The sequence below is a fragment of the Ylistrum balloti genome, unplaced genomic scaffold (assembly GCF_031769215.1).
Source record: "Ylistrum balloti isolate Yb309-2 unplaced genomic scaffold, AGI_CSIRO_Ybal_v1 Utg370230, whole genome shotgun sequence".
Lineage (NCBI taxonomy): Eukaryota > Metazoa > Mollusca > Bivalvia > Pectinida > Pectinidae > Ylistrum > Ylistrum balloti.
In genome coordinates, this window is record NW_026782190.1 from 128,654 (window position 1) to 143,173 (window position 14,520).

The 14,520-nt window shown below is 33.5% G+C and overlaps 1 protein-coding gene across 2 annotated transcripts in view; it reads right to left on the reverse strand.

Moving 5' to 3' along the window:
• The window catches only part of LOC132551981 (anoctamin-8-like), a 56,431-nt gene that overhangs the window by 15,132 nt on the left and 26,779 nt on the right, over positions 1-14,520 (reverse strand). For both annotated transcript variants that reach the window (XM_060216125.1, XM_060216126.1), the window contains exons 3-6: positions 14,187-14,422; positions 1,915-2,031; positions 1,279-1,406; positions 166-327 (exon numbers count right to left, since the gene is read on the reverse strand). In XM_060216125.1, coding sequence (XP_060072108.1) covers positions 166-327; positions 1,279-1,406; positions 1,915-2,031; positions 14,187-14,422 — 643 coding nt within the window. The remainder of the gene's footprint in view (positions 1-165; positions 328-1,278; positions 1,407-1,914; positions 2,032-14,186; positions 14,423-14,520) is intronic.

Consider the following 14,520-nt stretch of genomic DNA (forward strand, 5'->3'; position numbering starts at 1 on the left):
ATAGTTACTCATTTGAAATGTTGACAACAGTTTACGTAAGTTATGGAAGACTGACTTCAAATAAATGTCTTTATGTACTTTATACCATGTATGTGAGGTGGAAAAGGGAGGGAGAAGAGAGGTGAACATTTTCCTTTTACTCCACAACGCGAAAATAAATCTTACTGAGAAAAGTGGACGAGGATCATCTAAAAGTTCATCTTTCTTGTCCAGGGTACCCCATTCATATGCCAGCTCAGAACTACGCCGCTTCCAGTGCTCCAGGTACAGTGTGGCCCAGAATGCATTGAACAGAGCAAATGCAACAAACCACTGATCATCCACAGTCTAAAACAGGTCAAAGGTCAAAGTAAGGTTAAACACTGTTTATATACAACAGGTCAAAGGTTAGTATAGGGTCAATCACTATTGATCAAGTCAACAACAGGTCAAATGTTGATCACTGTTCATCAGTTCAGTGTAAAGTCAATCATGTTTATCTATTCTATAATAGGTTAAGGTCAAGTTAGGGGCCATGGGGCCTACATCACTCACTAAGTATGATTAAATGCTTTTCTAACACGTGTGATCATTGCAACTTTTGAGGAGGATCAAACTAAAAAATCTTTCCACAATGTTTGATAGTTAAAATAACACTTTAGACTAAATCATATTTCTCTACATTGGTCCTATTAAAAGATTTTTAGCTTGCTTTAAATACTAGAATACGAACAAAATTACATTCACCTTAAGCAGTAATTGTTACCTCAGTGACCATAAATAGACATCACTATCATTTCCTAAACTTCATTTTTAGAAGGGAGAACAATGCACAGGAAAAACATTATTTTAAACAATTTAGTTAATTAAAATTCGTTATCGAGTATTTCAAAAATTGTATTTCACTTAAAGACCAGGGTCTACTCACAATCTTTGCAAAACTCAGTGTCAGCAAGTTACTACAGCCAATTTATCAGGATTTTAGAATTGTACATGATGATAGTGCTTTTGGTTTATAAGAAGAAGTTTTAGCATTTAAACACAATCTAACCACTTAACTTTTAATATCAATGCCAAGGAGCCTTCTAGTACTTTGCAGTACTTTGCATGCAAGTTACAAGCAAAAAATAAAATGATTTGCGACCTTGTTAACGAGAAGACCATATGATCATATGGAATTTTACCTATAAATCTGGTTCAAGACCATTTGTTTTAGCAAACTTCATTACATTAACTGTCATGAAGCTAAAAGCTAAAAATTATGATTCAGAAATACTTCACAATTTCAATTTAGCTCACCTCATCCTGTCCTTGAAACAGCCATATGAATGCCCCCAGGAATGCTGGGATACATAGAGCAAGTGTGTAATGACCGAGATAGGCAAAATACATAGCAATCTTCACACCAAAGTAGTCCCGAATCTTATCTGCAGTAAATAAAAAAACATTCAACCTGATCAAACCGTATTCTGAAGATAATACCTACTAAATTAAACTGATCAGTATATATCATTGTATTAGTCCTTACATTACTGCTGTGTCTGCTGTGTCCAATGGCTGGTTCATCAGTTCTGTATCGTGTAACACACAAGTGTCAACTCCTGATGTCTATCTTCTTTTCCTTTTTTATGATAAGTTACTAGGCAGGTTAGTTTTAACTTCTACAAAAGATGGAGGCCTAGTTACGACCAGAAATACCTATATTTCCTAGTCAAGAACATTTAGAGAATTTTGTCTATTTGATATCCAACCACACAGCAGTAAAATCTCAATTACAACACAATTACAAATCAACTGATAATCAAATGATGTCCCAGGGGTTTCAATAACAGTTTCAATAACAGTCATGGATACAAGTATTTAATAATGACCCACTATCAGGCCATGTACCAGCATCATGAAATTTCAGCTGCACTCTGATACTGAAGGACATACCAAGTGGTTGTCTCCTGAGGAATCCCTGTACCCAGCATTTCCTCATTTCCAGCAGTGTATCCTGGTTATGGAGTGGAAACACCTGAGACACGATACCTTTGGACTGTAGAAGTGGAACTACAACAAACATACACAATATATCAAATTACCGTAGTATGTACAGAATATCAAATTTGCATACATAGAATATCAAATTAGCATACATAGAATATCAAATTAGCATTACAGAATATCAAATTAGCATACACAGAATAACAAATTAGCATACACAGTATATCAAATTAGCATACACAGTATATCAAATTAGCATACTTAGAATATCAAATTAGCATACATAGAATATCAAATTAGCTTACACAGAATATCAAATTAGCATACACAGTATATCAAATTAGCATACACAGTATATCAAATTAGCATACTTAGAATATCAAATTAGCTTACACAGAATATCAAATTAGCTTACACAGAATATCAAATTAGCAAACACAGTATATCAAATTAGCATACACAGAATATCAAATTACCGTAGTATGTACAGAATATCAAATTTGCATACATAGAATATCAAATTAGCATTACAGAATATCAAATTAGCATACACAGAATAACAAATTAGCATACACAGTATATCAAATTAGCATACACAGAATAACAAATTAGCATACACAGTATATCAAATTAGCATACACAGTATATCAAATTAGCATACTTAGAATATCAAATTAGCCTGCACAGAATATCAAATTAGCATACTTAGAATATCAAATTAGCTTACACAGAATATCAAATTAGCATACACAGTATATCAAATTAGCATACACAGTATACACAGAATATCAAATTAGCATACACAAAATATCAAATTAGCAAACACAGTATATCAAATTAGCAAACACAGTATATCAAATTAGCATACACAGTATATCAAATTAGCATACACAGTATACACAGAATATCAAATTAGCATACACAAAATATCAAATTAGCATACACAGAATATCAAATTAGCAAACACAGTATATCAAATTAGCATACACAGTATATCAAATTACCGTAGTATGTACAGAATATCAAATTTGCATACACAGAATATCAAATTAGCATACACAGAATATCAAATTAGCAAACACAGTATATCAAATGAGCTTACACAGAATATCAAATTAGCAAACACAGCATATCAAATTAGCATACTTAGAATATCAAATTAGCATACTTAGAATATCAAATTAGCATACACAGTATATCAAATTAGCATACACAAAATATCAAATTAGCATACATATATATAGTGACTTAATAGATCTATATACCAAATCCAAATAAACAAGTTATTCTTAAACTACAGTGCTTTAATAATCATAATTAAATTGCAGGTGAAGTATCTATGGGTGATTAAGTATTATCTTGAATTACCTTTAGTCTGTGTAATCTAGTATCTAGTATAAGCTATAACTTTTATCCTGGTATTGTATTATATAAATCTTAACCTGATATTCTACAACTTTAAACTTTGCATTGTATACTATAACTTTCAATCTTTTATTCTATGTAATAACTTTCAGTTAAATATTGTGATGTAACTTTTAACCTTGTTTTTTACAATATAAACTTCAACCTTGTAAATGTACTTGATGCTTTAACTTTTAACCTTTTCTTGTGTTCTATAATCATGAATTTTGTATGGTACACTATAACCTTATATAATGTACACTGAAACCTTTAGCTTTGTATAATTATGTGCTATAACATTTAACCTCGTATTTTTTTGTTATAACTTTTATCCTTGCATGTCTAATGTAACCTTACAATTGGTAGTGTATGTTATAACCTTTGACCTCCTATTTTGTTTTATAACCTTTAACCTTTTATTGAATTTTATAATTTTAACTAGATATTGTTCATTATAAATTTCAACCTTGTATTGCATCCTTCAATATGCAATATTGTATTTAATTTTGTAATCAACAATTATATAATCTGCTTATCTATTTAGTATTATAAAACCATTGGTTCTAAAGAGAAGCCATAACCTGGTTATGTAATTTATAATCTTCTGCTATCTCTGGTATAACCTCTAACTTTTTGGTATAAATATTCCAGCTATCTCTGGTATAACCTCTAACTTTTTGGTATAAATATTCCTGCTATCTGTGGTATAACCTCTAACTTTTTGGTATAAATATTCCAGTTATCTGTGGTATAACCTCTAACTTTTTGGTATAAATATTCCTGCTATCTGTGGTATAACCTCTAACTTTTTGGTATAAATGTATCTGCTATCTGTGGTATAACCTCTAACTTTTTGGTATAAATGTATCTTCTATCTGTGGTATAACCTCTAACTTTTTGGTATAAATATTCCAGCTATCTGTGGTATAACCTCTGTGGTATAACCTCTTTTTGGTATAAATATTCCTGCTATCTGTGGTATAACCTCTAACTTTTTGGTATAAATGTATCTGCTATCTGTGGTATAACCTCTAACTTTTTAGTATAAATATTCCAGCTATCTGTGGTATAACCTCTAACTTTTTGGTATAAATATTCCAGCTATCTGTGGTATAACCTCTAACTTTTTGGTATAAATATTCCAGCTATCTGTGGTATAACCTCTAACTTTTTGGTATAAATATTCCAGCTATCTGTGGTATAACCTCTAACTTTTTGGTATAAATATTCCAGCTATCTGTGGTATAACCTCTAACTTTTTGGTATAAATATTCCAGCTATCTGTGGTATAACCGCTAACTTTTTGGTACTGTGGTATAACCTCTAACTTTTAGGTATAAATGTATCCACTATCTGTGGTATAACCTCTAACTTTTTGGTATAAATATTCCAGCTATCTGTGGTATAACCTCTAACTTTTTGGTATAAATATTCCAGCTATCTGTGGTATAACCTCTAACTTTTTGGTATAAATATTCCAGCTATCTGTGGTATAACCTCTAACTTTTTGGTATAAATATTCCAGCTATCTGTGGTATAACCTCTAACGTTTTGGTATAAATGTATCTGCTATCTGTGGTATAACCTCTAACTTTTTGGTATAAATGTATCTGCTATCTGTGGTATAACCTCTAACTTTTTGGTATAAATATTCCTGCTATCTGTGGTATAACCTCTAACTTTTTGGTATAAATGTATCTGCTATCTGTGGTATAACCTCGAACTTTTTGGTATAAATGTATCTGCTATCTGTGGTATAACCTCTAACTTTTTGGTATAAATGTATCCACTATCTGTGGTATAACCTCTAACTTTTTGGTATAAATATTCCTGCTATCTGTGGTATAACCTCTAACTTTTTGGTATAAATGTATCTGCTATCTGTGGTATAACCTCTAACTTTTTAGTATAAATATTCCAGCTATCTGTGGTATAACCTCTAACTTTTTGGTATAAATATTCCAGCTATCTGTGGTATAACCTCTAACTTTTTGGTATAAATATTCCAGCTATCTGTGGTATAACCTCTAACTTTTTGGTATAAATATTCCAGCTATCTGTGGTATAACCTCTAACTTTTTGGTATAAATATTCCAGCTATCTGTGGTATAACCGCTAACTTTTTGGTACTGTGGTATAACTTCTAACTTTTAGGTATAAATGTATCCACTATCTGTGGTATAACCTCTAACTTTTTGGTATAAATATTCCAGCTATCTGTGGTATAACCTCTAACTTTTTGGTATAAATATTCCAGCTATCTGTGGTATAACCTCTAACTTTTTGGTATAAATATTCCAGCTATCTGTGGTATAACCTCGAACTTTTTGGTATAAATATTCCAGCTATTGGTATAACCTCTAACGTTTTGGTATAAATGTATCTGCTATCTGTGGTATAACCTCTAACTTTTTGGTATAAATGTATCTGCTATCTGTGGTATAACCTCTAACTTTTTGGTATAAATATTCCTGCTATCTGTGGTATAACCTCTAACTTTTTGGTATAAATGTATCTGCTATCTGTGGTATAACCTCGAACTTTTTGGTATAAATGTATCTGCTATCTGTGGTATAACCTCTAACTTTTTGGTATAAATGTATCTGCTATCTGTGGTATAACCTCTAACTTTTTGGTATAAATATTCCTGCTATCTGTGGTATAACCTCTAACTTTTCGGTATAAATGTATCTGCTATCTGTGGTATAACCTCTAACTTTTTGGTATAAATATTCCTGCTATCTGTGGTATAACCTCTAACTTTTTGGTATAAATATTCCTGCTATCTGTGGTATAACCTCTAACTTTTTGGTATAAATGTATCTGCTATCTGTGGTATAACCTCTAACTATTTGGTATAAATATTCCAGCTATCTGTGGTATAACCTCTAACTTTTTGGTATATATATATATATATATATAACCTCTAACTTTTTATATAAATTCCTGCTATCTGTGGTATAACCTCTAACTTTTTGGTATAAATATTCCTGCTATCTGTGGTATAACCTCTAACTTTTTGGTATAAATGTATCTGCTATCTGTGGTATAACCTCAAACTTTTTGGTATAAATATTCCAGCTATCTGTGGTATAACCTCTAACTTTTAGGTATAAATATTCCAGCTATCTGTGGTATAACCTCTAACTTTTTGGTATAAATATTCCAGCTATCTGTGGTATAACCTCGAACTTTTTGGTATAAATATTCCAGCTATCTGTGGTATAACCTCTAACTTTTTGGTATAAATGTATCTGCTATCTGTGGTATAACCTCTAACTTTTTGGTATAAATGTATCTGCTATCTGTGGTATAACCTCAAACTTTTTGGTATAAATATTCCAGCTATCTGTGGTATAACCTCTAACTTTTAGGTATAAATATTCCAGCTATCTGTGGTATAACCTCTAACTTTTTGGTATAAATGTATCTGCTATCTGTGGTATAACCTCTAACTTTTTGGTATAAATATTCCAGCTATCTGTGGTATAACCTCTAACTTTTTGGTATAAATGTATCTGCTATCTGTGGTATTATCACTAACTATTTGGTATAAATGTATCTGCTATCTGTGGTATAACCTCTAACTTTTTGGTATAAATGTATCTGCTATCTGTGGTATAACCTCTAACTTTTTGGTGTGTCACGATTTGTTTATAAGACATTGATGAAGAAGCTGTACCAGACAGGTATTGGTGTGTACTGAAACAAAATATGGAGGTGCTTGACAATTACCGTTCTGTCATTAACAAAACACAGTGAAATAACGGACAAGGTCTGTAACCACTTATTCTCAAGCAACTTGGGGTTCTTCCAAATCCATCTATGTCATGATGAATAGGTACACCAGCCGCCTAGACAATTACAGAGAGCATGTAAACAGTCTCAAGGGAGGGCCTGGTCCAGCCTTAACTGATTGGGGTTATCACTAGTTCTATCTACAGGGGAAAGTTGTCCGCCTCTGACTGTACCAGTATTTCAGGTAATGGTTATTGTCAGTGAATATCACAATGAAATATGTTTGTTTGTGTATTACCACATGTAACTTGTATCATCAGGATTAGATAATGAGATATACATTGTGACGTCACAATGGAGACCACAGATAGAGAACCCACAGGATTTTATGTTTGACATGAAAATTAAGAATGTCTTCAGCAGTATTTGCAAAAATTTCTATTTCAGATGTCATTTATGAGACTTGTTACATAAATATCATATGAAATGGAAACTCATTTATATATATATATATATATACATATATATAAACGCAAAGATTTTCAAAGATGAAGATTTACATTTTCTCTGATTTATGGTACAAAATGGTCGCCCTTCCTGCACCTTTATCAAAAGCATGGTCTCTGATCAAATTGAAATGTTTTGGTCTGTATCTCTTAACACTATCTGTTCTGACAGGCTATCTCCTTACCTACTTCATTCCATAATACATTTGATCAACCACATCCGTACTCTATTTCAACATGGTAAAATGTTATAGGATGTGTCATGTCCACACATGATTGGGAAAGTATAAAGCTCTTTACCTCTGGTTTAAGACAATCCTATCTTATAGGTATTCAAATAAGTCTTTGACTTTGTAACTCAACCTTGATGTCCATAACTAAATCCTTGGCATATTATCTTACTCTATCCCTAGTTATGTATCAAGCCAATCTGTAATTAGAGTATAAACAATGTCTCTCACCAGGTGAAGTTTACACGTTCATTAAAGACAGCTGTCTAACTACAATACACTCAATTAGGGTGACCTGCTGATAAAATAAAGCACACTAGTAACCTGACTGGATATTTCACAAACATAATATGTATACTGTACAATAGAAACAACAGCCACACTTATACATCTATCATGTCAAAATCATCAACACCTGTGGTAGAGATGGTAGGTGATCTACAGCATACACTCCACTCTCACACTGTAATACCCAAACGCCCAGTAACTCATCACATAGTAGGGAGGAGTTTAACAGATTGGTATTGAATAATTCCTTTCAAAAAACATTTGGGAACAAACAGGTCAGAAAACAAGGAATGATATCAAATTAAGGAAATTGTGAAGGTTAATTTCCACATGAATTTGACTATTTGCCGGGTGTATTGCTCTGTCCATGAACACCAAGCACCATTTAGGGGTGGGGTCTCTTTGCAGTAGCTGACAGCTACCCCAGTGAACAGTATACAGGAGGTATGTCTCAAACTCTTCAAAAGCAAGACTTCTTGCCCAAGAACACAACCATATCAGAAAAAACTGACCCATTTGTAAGCTTCCTGAGAAAAACAAATCACCATGGGTAGGGAATGTCAAACCACATACCTCCAATCTCTATCTGAAGTAACAAAGGCCAATGCTGAAACTAACTGAGCTATTGCAGCCCAATATACACAGGTTCCCCACATACACAAGTAAAGTGGAAGGTAACCTATGCTTCACACTCACATAGGCATATAAATGTAAAGGTCACTTGGGCTGTACAAAAACATAGGTATATAAAGGTGAAGGTCACTTCGGCTGCACAAAAACATAGGTATACGAATGTAAAGGTCACTTTGGCTACAAAAAAACATAGGTATATAAAGGTGAAGGTCACTTGGGCTACACAAAAACATAGGTATATAAAGTTGAAGGACATTTAGGTCCCACACATACATAGGTATTTAAAGGTGAAGGACATTTAGGTCCCACACATACATAGGTATATAAAGGTGGACATTTAGGTCCCACACATACATAGGTATTTAAAGGTGAAGGACATTTAGGTCCCACACATACATAGGTATATAAAGGTGAAGGACATTTAGGTCCCACACATACATAGGTGTATAAAGGTGAAGGACATTTAGGTCCCACACATACATAGGTATATAAAGGTGAAGGACATTTAGGTCCCACACATACATAGGTATTTAAAGGTGAAGGACATTTAGGTCCCACACATACATAGGTGTATAAAGGTGAAGGACATTTAGGTCCCACACATACATAGGTATATAAAGGTGAAGGACATTTAGGTCCCACACATACATAGGTATATAAAGGTGAAGGACATTTAGGTCCCACACATACATAGGTGTATAAAGGTGAAGGACATTTAGGTCCCACACATACATAGGTGTATAAAGGTGAAGGACATTTAGGTCCCACACATACATAGGTATATAAAGGTGAAGGACATTTAGGTCCCACATATACATAGGTGTATAAAGAAGAAGGACATTTAGGTCCCACATATACATAGGTATAACAAGAGGCTCATGGACCTAAATGGTCATCTGACACAAAAACTTAGAGCAGGAATATGGCTTATTTTTCAACATTGAATAAAATCTTACTGAGAAGCTGTTTTCCATAATGCAGATGATAGTTTTGGTGAGGAGTAAGTAACTGTTACAAATGTTACCTATTTTTTGACAGTAAAGTTTAAACTCAATCACATCAGTGAAACAGTTTGAAATACATTTTTAGTTTTGCATAGGGAAATCATGATTGCGCAATCATGTTACAAAATGACCTCCCTGGCTTCCGTATTGAAGTTTTGACAAGGTTGAAAAATAACAAAACTTTGTTGGCTACCTTTCCTTAACATTCCCACCAATTATTAGCTCAATGGCACCAGTGAAACTGTAAAAGAAGTTCAAAATATGTTTTTCAAGATGGCAGCTATCTTGGATTTCAGACATACCTCAAGAAATAAGAACACTTGGTCATGACCATAAGTTAGACATTAAATTTGAACTCAATCCCACCAGTGAAACTTACGAAGTTTGGAATATGTGTTGCACAGGAAAATTATGACTGTGCAATAATGTTACAAAATGGCCTTCCTGGCTCCTGTATCAAAGTTTTGACGAGGTTGAAAAATGGTAACACTTTGTTGGCTACCTTTCCTTCACATTCCCACCAATTTTTAGTTCAATGGCACTAGTAGAACTTGAGAAGAAGTTTACAATATATTTTTCAAGATGGTGGCCATCTTGGATTTCAGACATACCCAAAAAATAAAAACATGTCAGGGCTATCTCTGGATCATTTCATGCAAGTTTAAACTCAATCCCATTGGTGGAACTTGAGAAGAAATGTGAAATGTCAAAAGTTCATGCATGGCCGACGGTGGATGCACACGGCAGACAATGCAAGCGAAGCATGAGGAATAAAGGTCATCATGACCTAAATAGGTACAGGTCATTTATATAATTAGGTCCCAAACATACATAGGTACCTAAAGGTAAAGGTCATTAGCAGATAACAGAAGACAAATATACTTGTGGTTGTAAATGTATTTGTAACATAACTTAACTACATGTAGTCCAAGGATATATTACTCATTCAAGTAAATTTTTAACACAGATTTCTTCGGTCTTTTTTTAATTTTTATTTGAAGTTCACTCATTTGTCTGAAATACTATTATTACATTCCACTTGTACTTCAGACTCCCAAAAAATGTTGATATTCTGTAAACTCACAAAATATCTTTGATATGAACAGGAAACCATCAACCTGTATGTCTGTCATTATAAGATACGTTATATATAAACGGACCACAATGAAAATAATCTGAGCATCATCACAAGTTTTCAGTTTTATTATTCATAGGTTTACCCTTTTAGAGGATTCAAAATATCACTAGTCTGATTTGTTATTCAACTAAACTGATATCAGTACCAGTCAATAATTCATGTCACAAAATGATGCAACTCAGGCACTAACATTTAATAGTTTAGAAGAAAGCTTGCAGTGGAAGATGTTGAAAATGTCAACAGTCTACAGACAGAATACAACAACATATCAGCTAAAATGGAGAAAAAAAAACAATGAAAAGGATGAAAACAGGAAAAAAAAAGCATTTTTTGCTTGATAAGATCTTGCATTATCATTACAGCTAGGGCCACACAGACATGAAAAGGTGAGATCCATTATTGATAAGGCATGCTGGAGGATCTTTACAAAGTGTCACCAAGACATCATAACCTGGACATGGTCGTTCTGAAAGCATGCAGCTTGAACGATAAAATGATGACTGACACTTTCGCTGGAGTTTTATCGAGTTTTCACTTGACAAAGAAACATGACAATATTTCTGTTAATATTGATTTCCTATCAAAGCACCTGTCACCAGATCAATAACTATACACATATTGTGGACTATGAAGACATTACAATAAGCCAGGAAGGGATATAAGATGAGGGAGTACAAAGCTTCCCAGCTGTCAAACAACACTTGTGAGAGCTCATGTGTTTTGTTTCTGGTTGTGATGTAGACTTGAGAAAAACACATATCTCTGTGTACCAATCTTTTAATATCACTATACTATTGTTATGTTTTTTTAAATCACAGTCTATCAGCTAAAACAAATTCTAAAATAATTGTTAAGTAACTCTTCTTTTATTGGATAATTTAATGATCTAATCCTCAATATACTCAAGAATTCTGACCCTAACCCAAAGATGGCGACAATCTTTCCCTTTGTGACAGATGATTGACTTGAAATTGACACTGGAGAAATTCAATGTAACGACATGCTAAAATAAGTGACAAAATATGAATTGGAGAGTATGATGATGAGAATCTTTGTGGCATAATCTGATTGACGTTTCTCCACTTCAACTCAGTTTGTCGGAACGGTTGATAAAGACAACACACTGTGCCTGTGATATTCTCAATCCAGGGATCAACTTCAGTTATAATATCACAATGAAATAAAATCATGTTACATGGTATTGTCTCCAACCTTCAAAACATAAATCCCAATCTCTATTTGAGAGAAAGACACTGACAACTTCAGGTGAGTCTGCCGTTATGATCTCTTGTCAATGTCTCTCCAAGATATCGGTTTGTTTATTGATCTACTTTCGTGAACAAATACCTTTACCATTTAGAAATAGAAATGACAAATTTCAGGTATGTACACCAGGAATCAATATATAAGCAACATGGTAGACAGATACTTCAAGCAGAGAAACATATTAAGTCTTTTCATATGCCTCGACCTACCTCTGACCCGAATCTATCAACAACTTTACTGGAGAGTGGGCAGAGCTTCTACATCATCAATAATTGAAAGGAGAGTTTTGATTGGCTTAGAGGGACTGTTGTGAAAAAATGTACAGGTCTTGGTTTTTGTTTAATTTCGCTGCAAATCATAGCATTATCCCACATACCCAGCTGTTGGTGTAGAACTGGCATAACAATTTGTGACATCACTCAATTATGTACAGCAATTATCACCTGAAAGCACTAGTGCAAAATGTAACACCTTTTGTCAATTTTCAATTAAATTTCCTTGCATCTCCTCAACTTTAACATTCACTATATAATGTGTGTGGCACCCTGTGGTACAAGTGATTGTTTGTGTTTATTATATTTGTGTTCATTTGTGTCTCTTACTTTCAATATGTCTGGCGTACATTTCTAGTAGGCCCGGAATAGGCATATTAATGTTGGTTACATATTGTACATGTTCTGGACAATGACTGACCACTTGACCTGTAACATGTACTGTCTAATTCTTTCTTCCTTTTCTTGCCTAACCTTTCTTTCCTTTCTCACTTCTGATTTTGGGCTTGAACCGACAAGATGTTTTTTTGATAATCCGTATTACTTTGATGTCCATCTTGCCATACACAGGGTAAGTCTTTGATTTATATTGCAAATTGTTTATGTCTATACAAATTATTGATAAAGATAATTTATTTATCTATTTCAAAGCAGCAATATGATCATTTTAGATTTATTTTCTATTTTCACCTGATCGATCTGCATGAGAGAAATATCTTTAATAGTACATTATGTTATCGTCTATTTCTGTTTAGGTCTAAGTCATTTATGTCCCATGTAAGTATGATTAATGTGTAGTATATTTGTAATAAGCTATATAGTGGAGTTAATATTTATTTTTGTATCTGTACTACAGAGTAAATATGTATTGTCAGTAACGTGAGTATGAATGTCACTTTGTGTTGTTTTACCATGTATTGTACTTATGTTATTGTTTTAGGGATCTCTATGTTTCGTCTTTGTAAATACATGTAGATGTATGGAAAGACATTGTACTTCGTGTGGTTGGTTGTTCAGATGGAGATAACCCTTAACCCCCCGACTCTGCTACATACATACATATATATTTATGTATATACATCAACTTAATAGTAAGAGTTCACATCTTGATGTAGATCATGTATGTTTGACTGCTGATATTTGAATAGAGCTTGGTATTGTCCATGAACAAAATCATGCAACATTCTATAAGCTCTTAGTTAACACAAGAAGTCACCAGAAATCGAACAATTTGGATCTGAATAATGAAAATGTCCTCAATAACAAAAGGCACAACTAGGGCACTAACCTGATATATACAGAAAGCTTTGTGGAATTGAGAGAAATAGTTTCAAAGTTAAAGCACAAAAAGGAAAGTTAACACTAATTTTGTGTTTCTGGATTATGTTTCCATAGTAATACAAAAAATATTTTTAAAAAATGAAATGTCACAAGCAAAAGGCACAACTATGGCACTAACTTAATATATAGAGCAAGTTTTGTGAAGTTGAGTTGAAGAGTTTAGTTATAGCCAGAAATCCCTCAGTTGGATGCATGGATGGTCAGAGCCTGAATTAATGTTCAACACTTTTACATTTGTTAAATTTTAGAAAGGGGATAGCACCCTTATTCTTATGCATATACTTGAGATTAGATCATGAATTTTGCCATTTTAACACTACGCAAACCAAAATTTCAGAACATGCATCAAAATCAGCATACTATCCCCTAATTATTGATAAATCACTAAAAATAATCATTACCTATTGGTTGGCCCTCCAGGAACTTCACCTTGCCCAGTTGTTCCCCTTTGACAGCCCGGAGGTTGTTGAGCATGTAGTGGATGATACTTTGGCGTTCCTGAGTTGTAAAGAACTCTTCTTCATTCTCTACACCAGCAAAGCAGTCTTGGTCCTCAAAAGTGAATTCTTTCATACCCCCTCCATAGTCCTCTTTAAGTGGCTTACACACACTCACATCCTCAGCTCCCCGCAGTAAGCTACAACATGACAGCCCAGCTGATGACCAGTGATTTATTTTCCACCATATAGAATCACATGCAGTAAATATAGGTAACATTTTCTGTATATAACATTC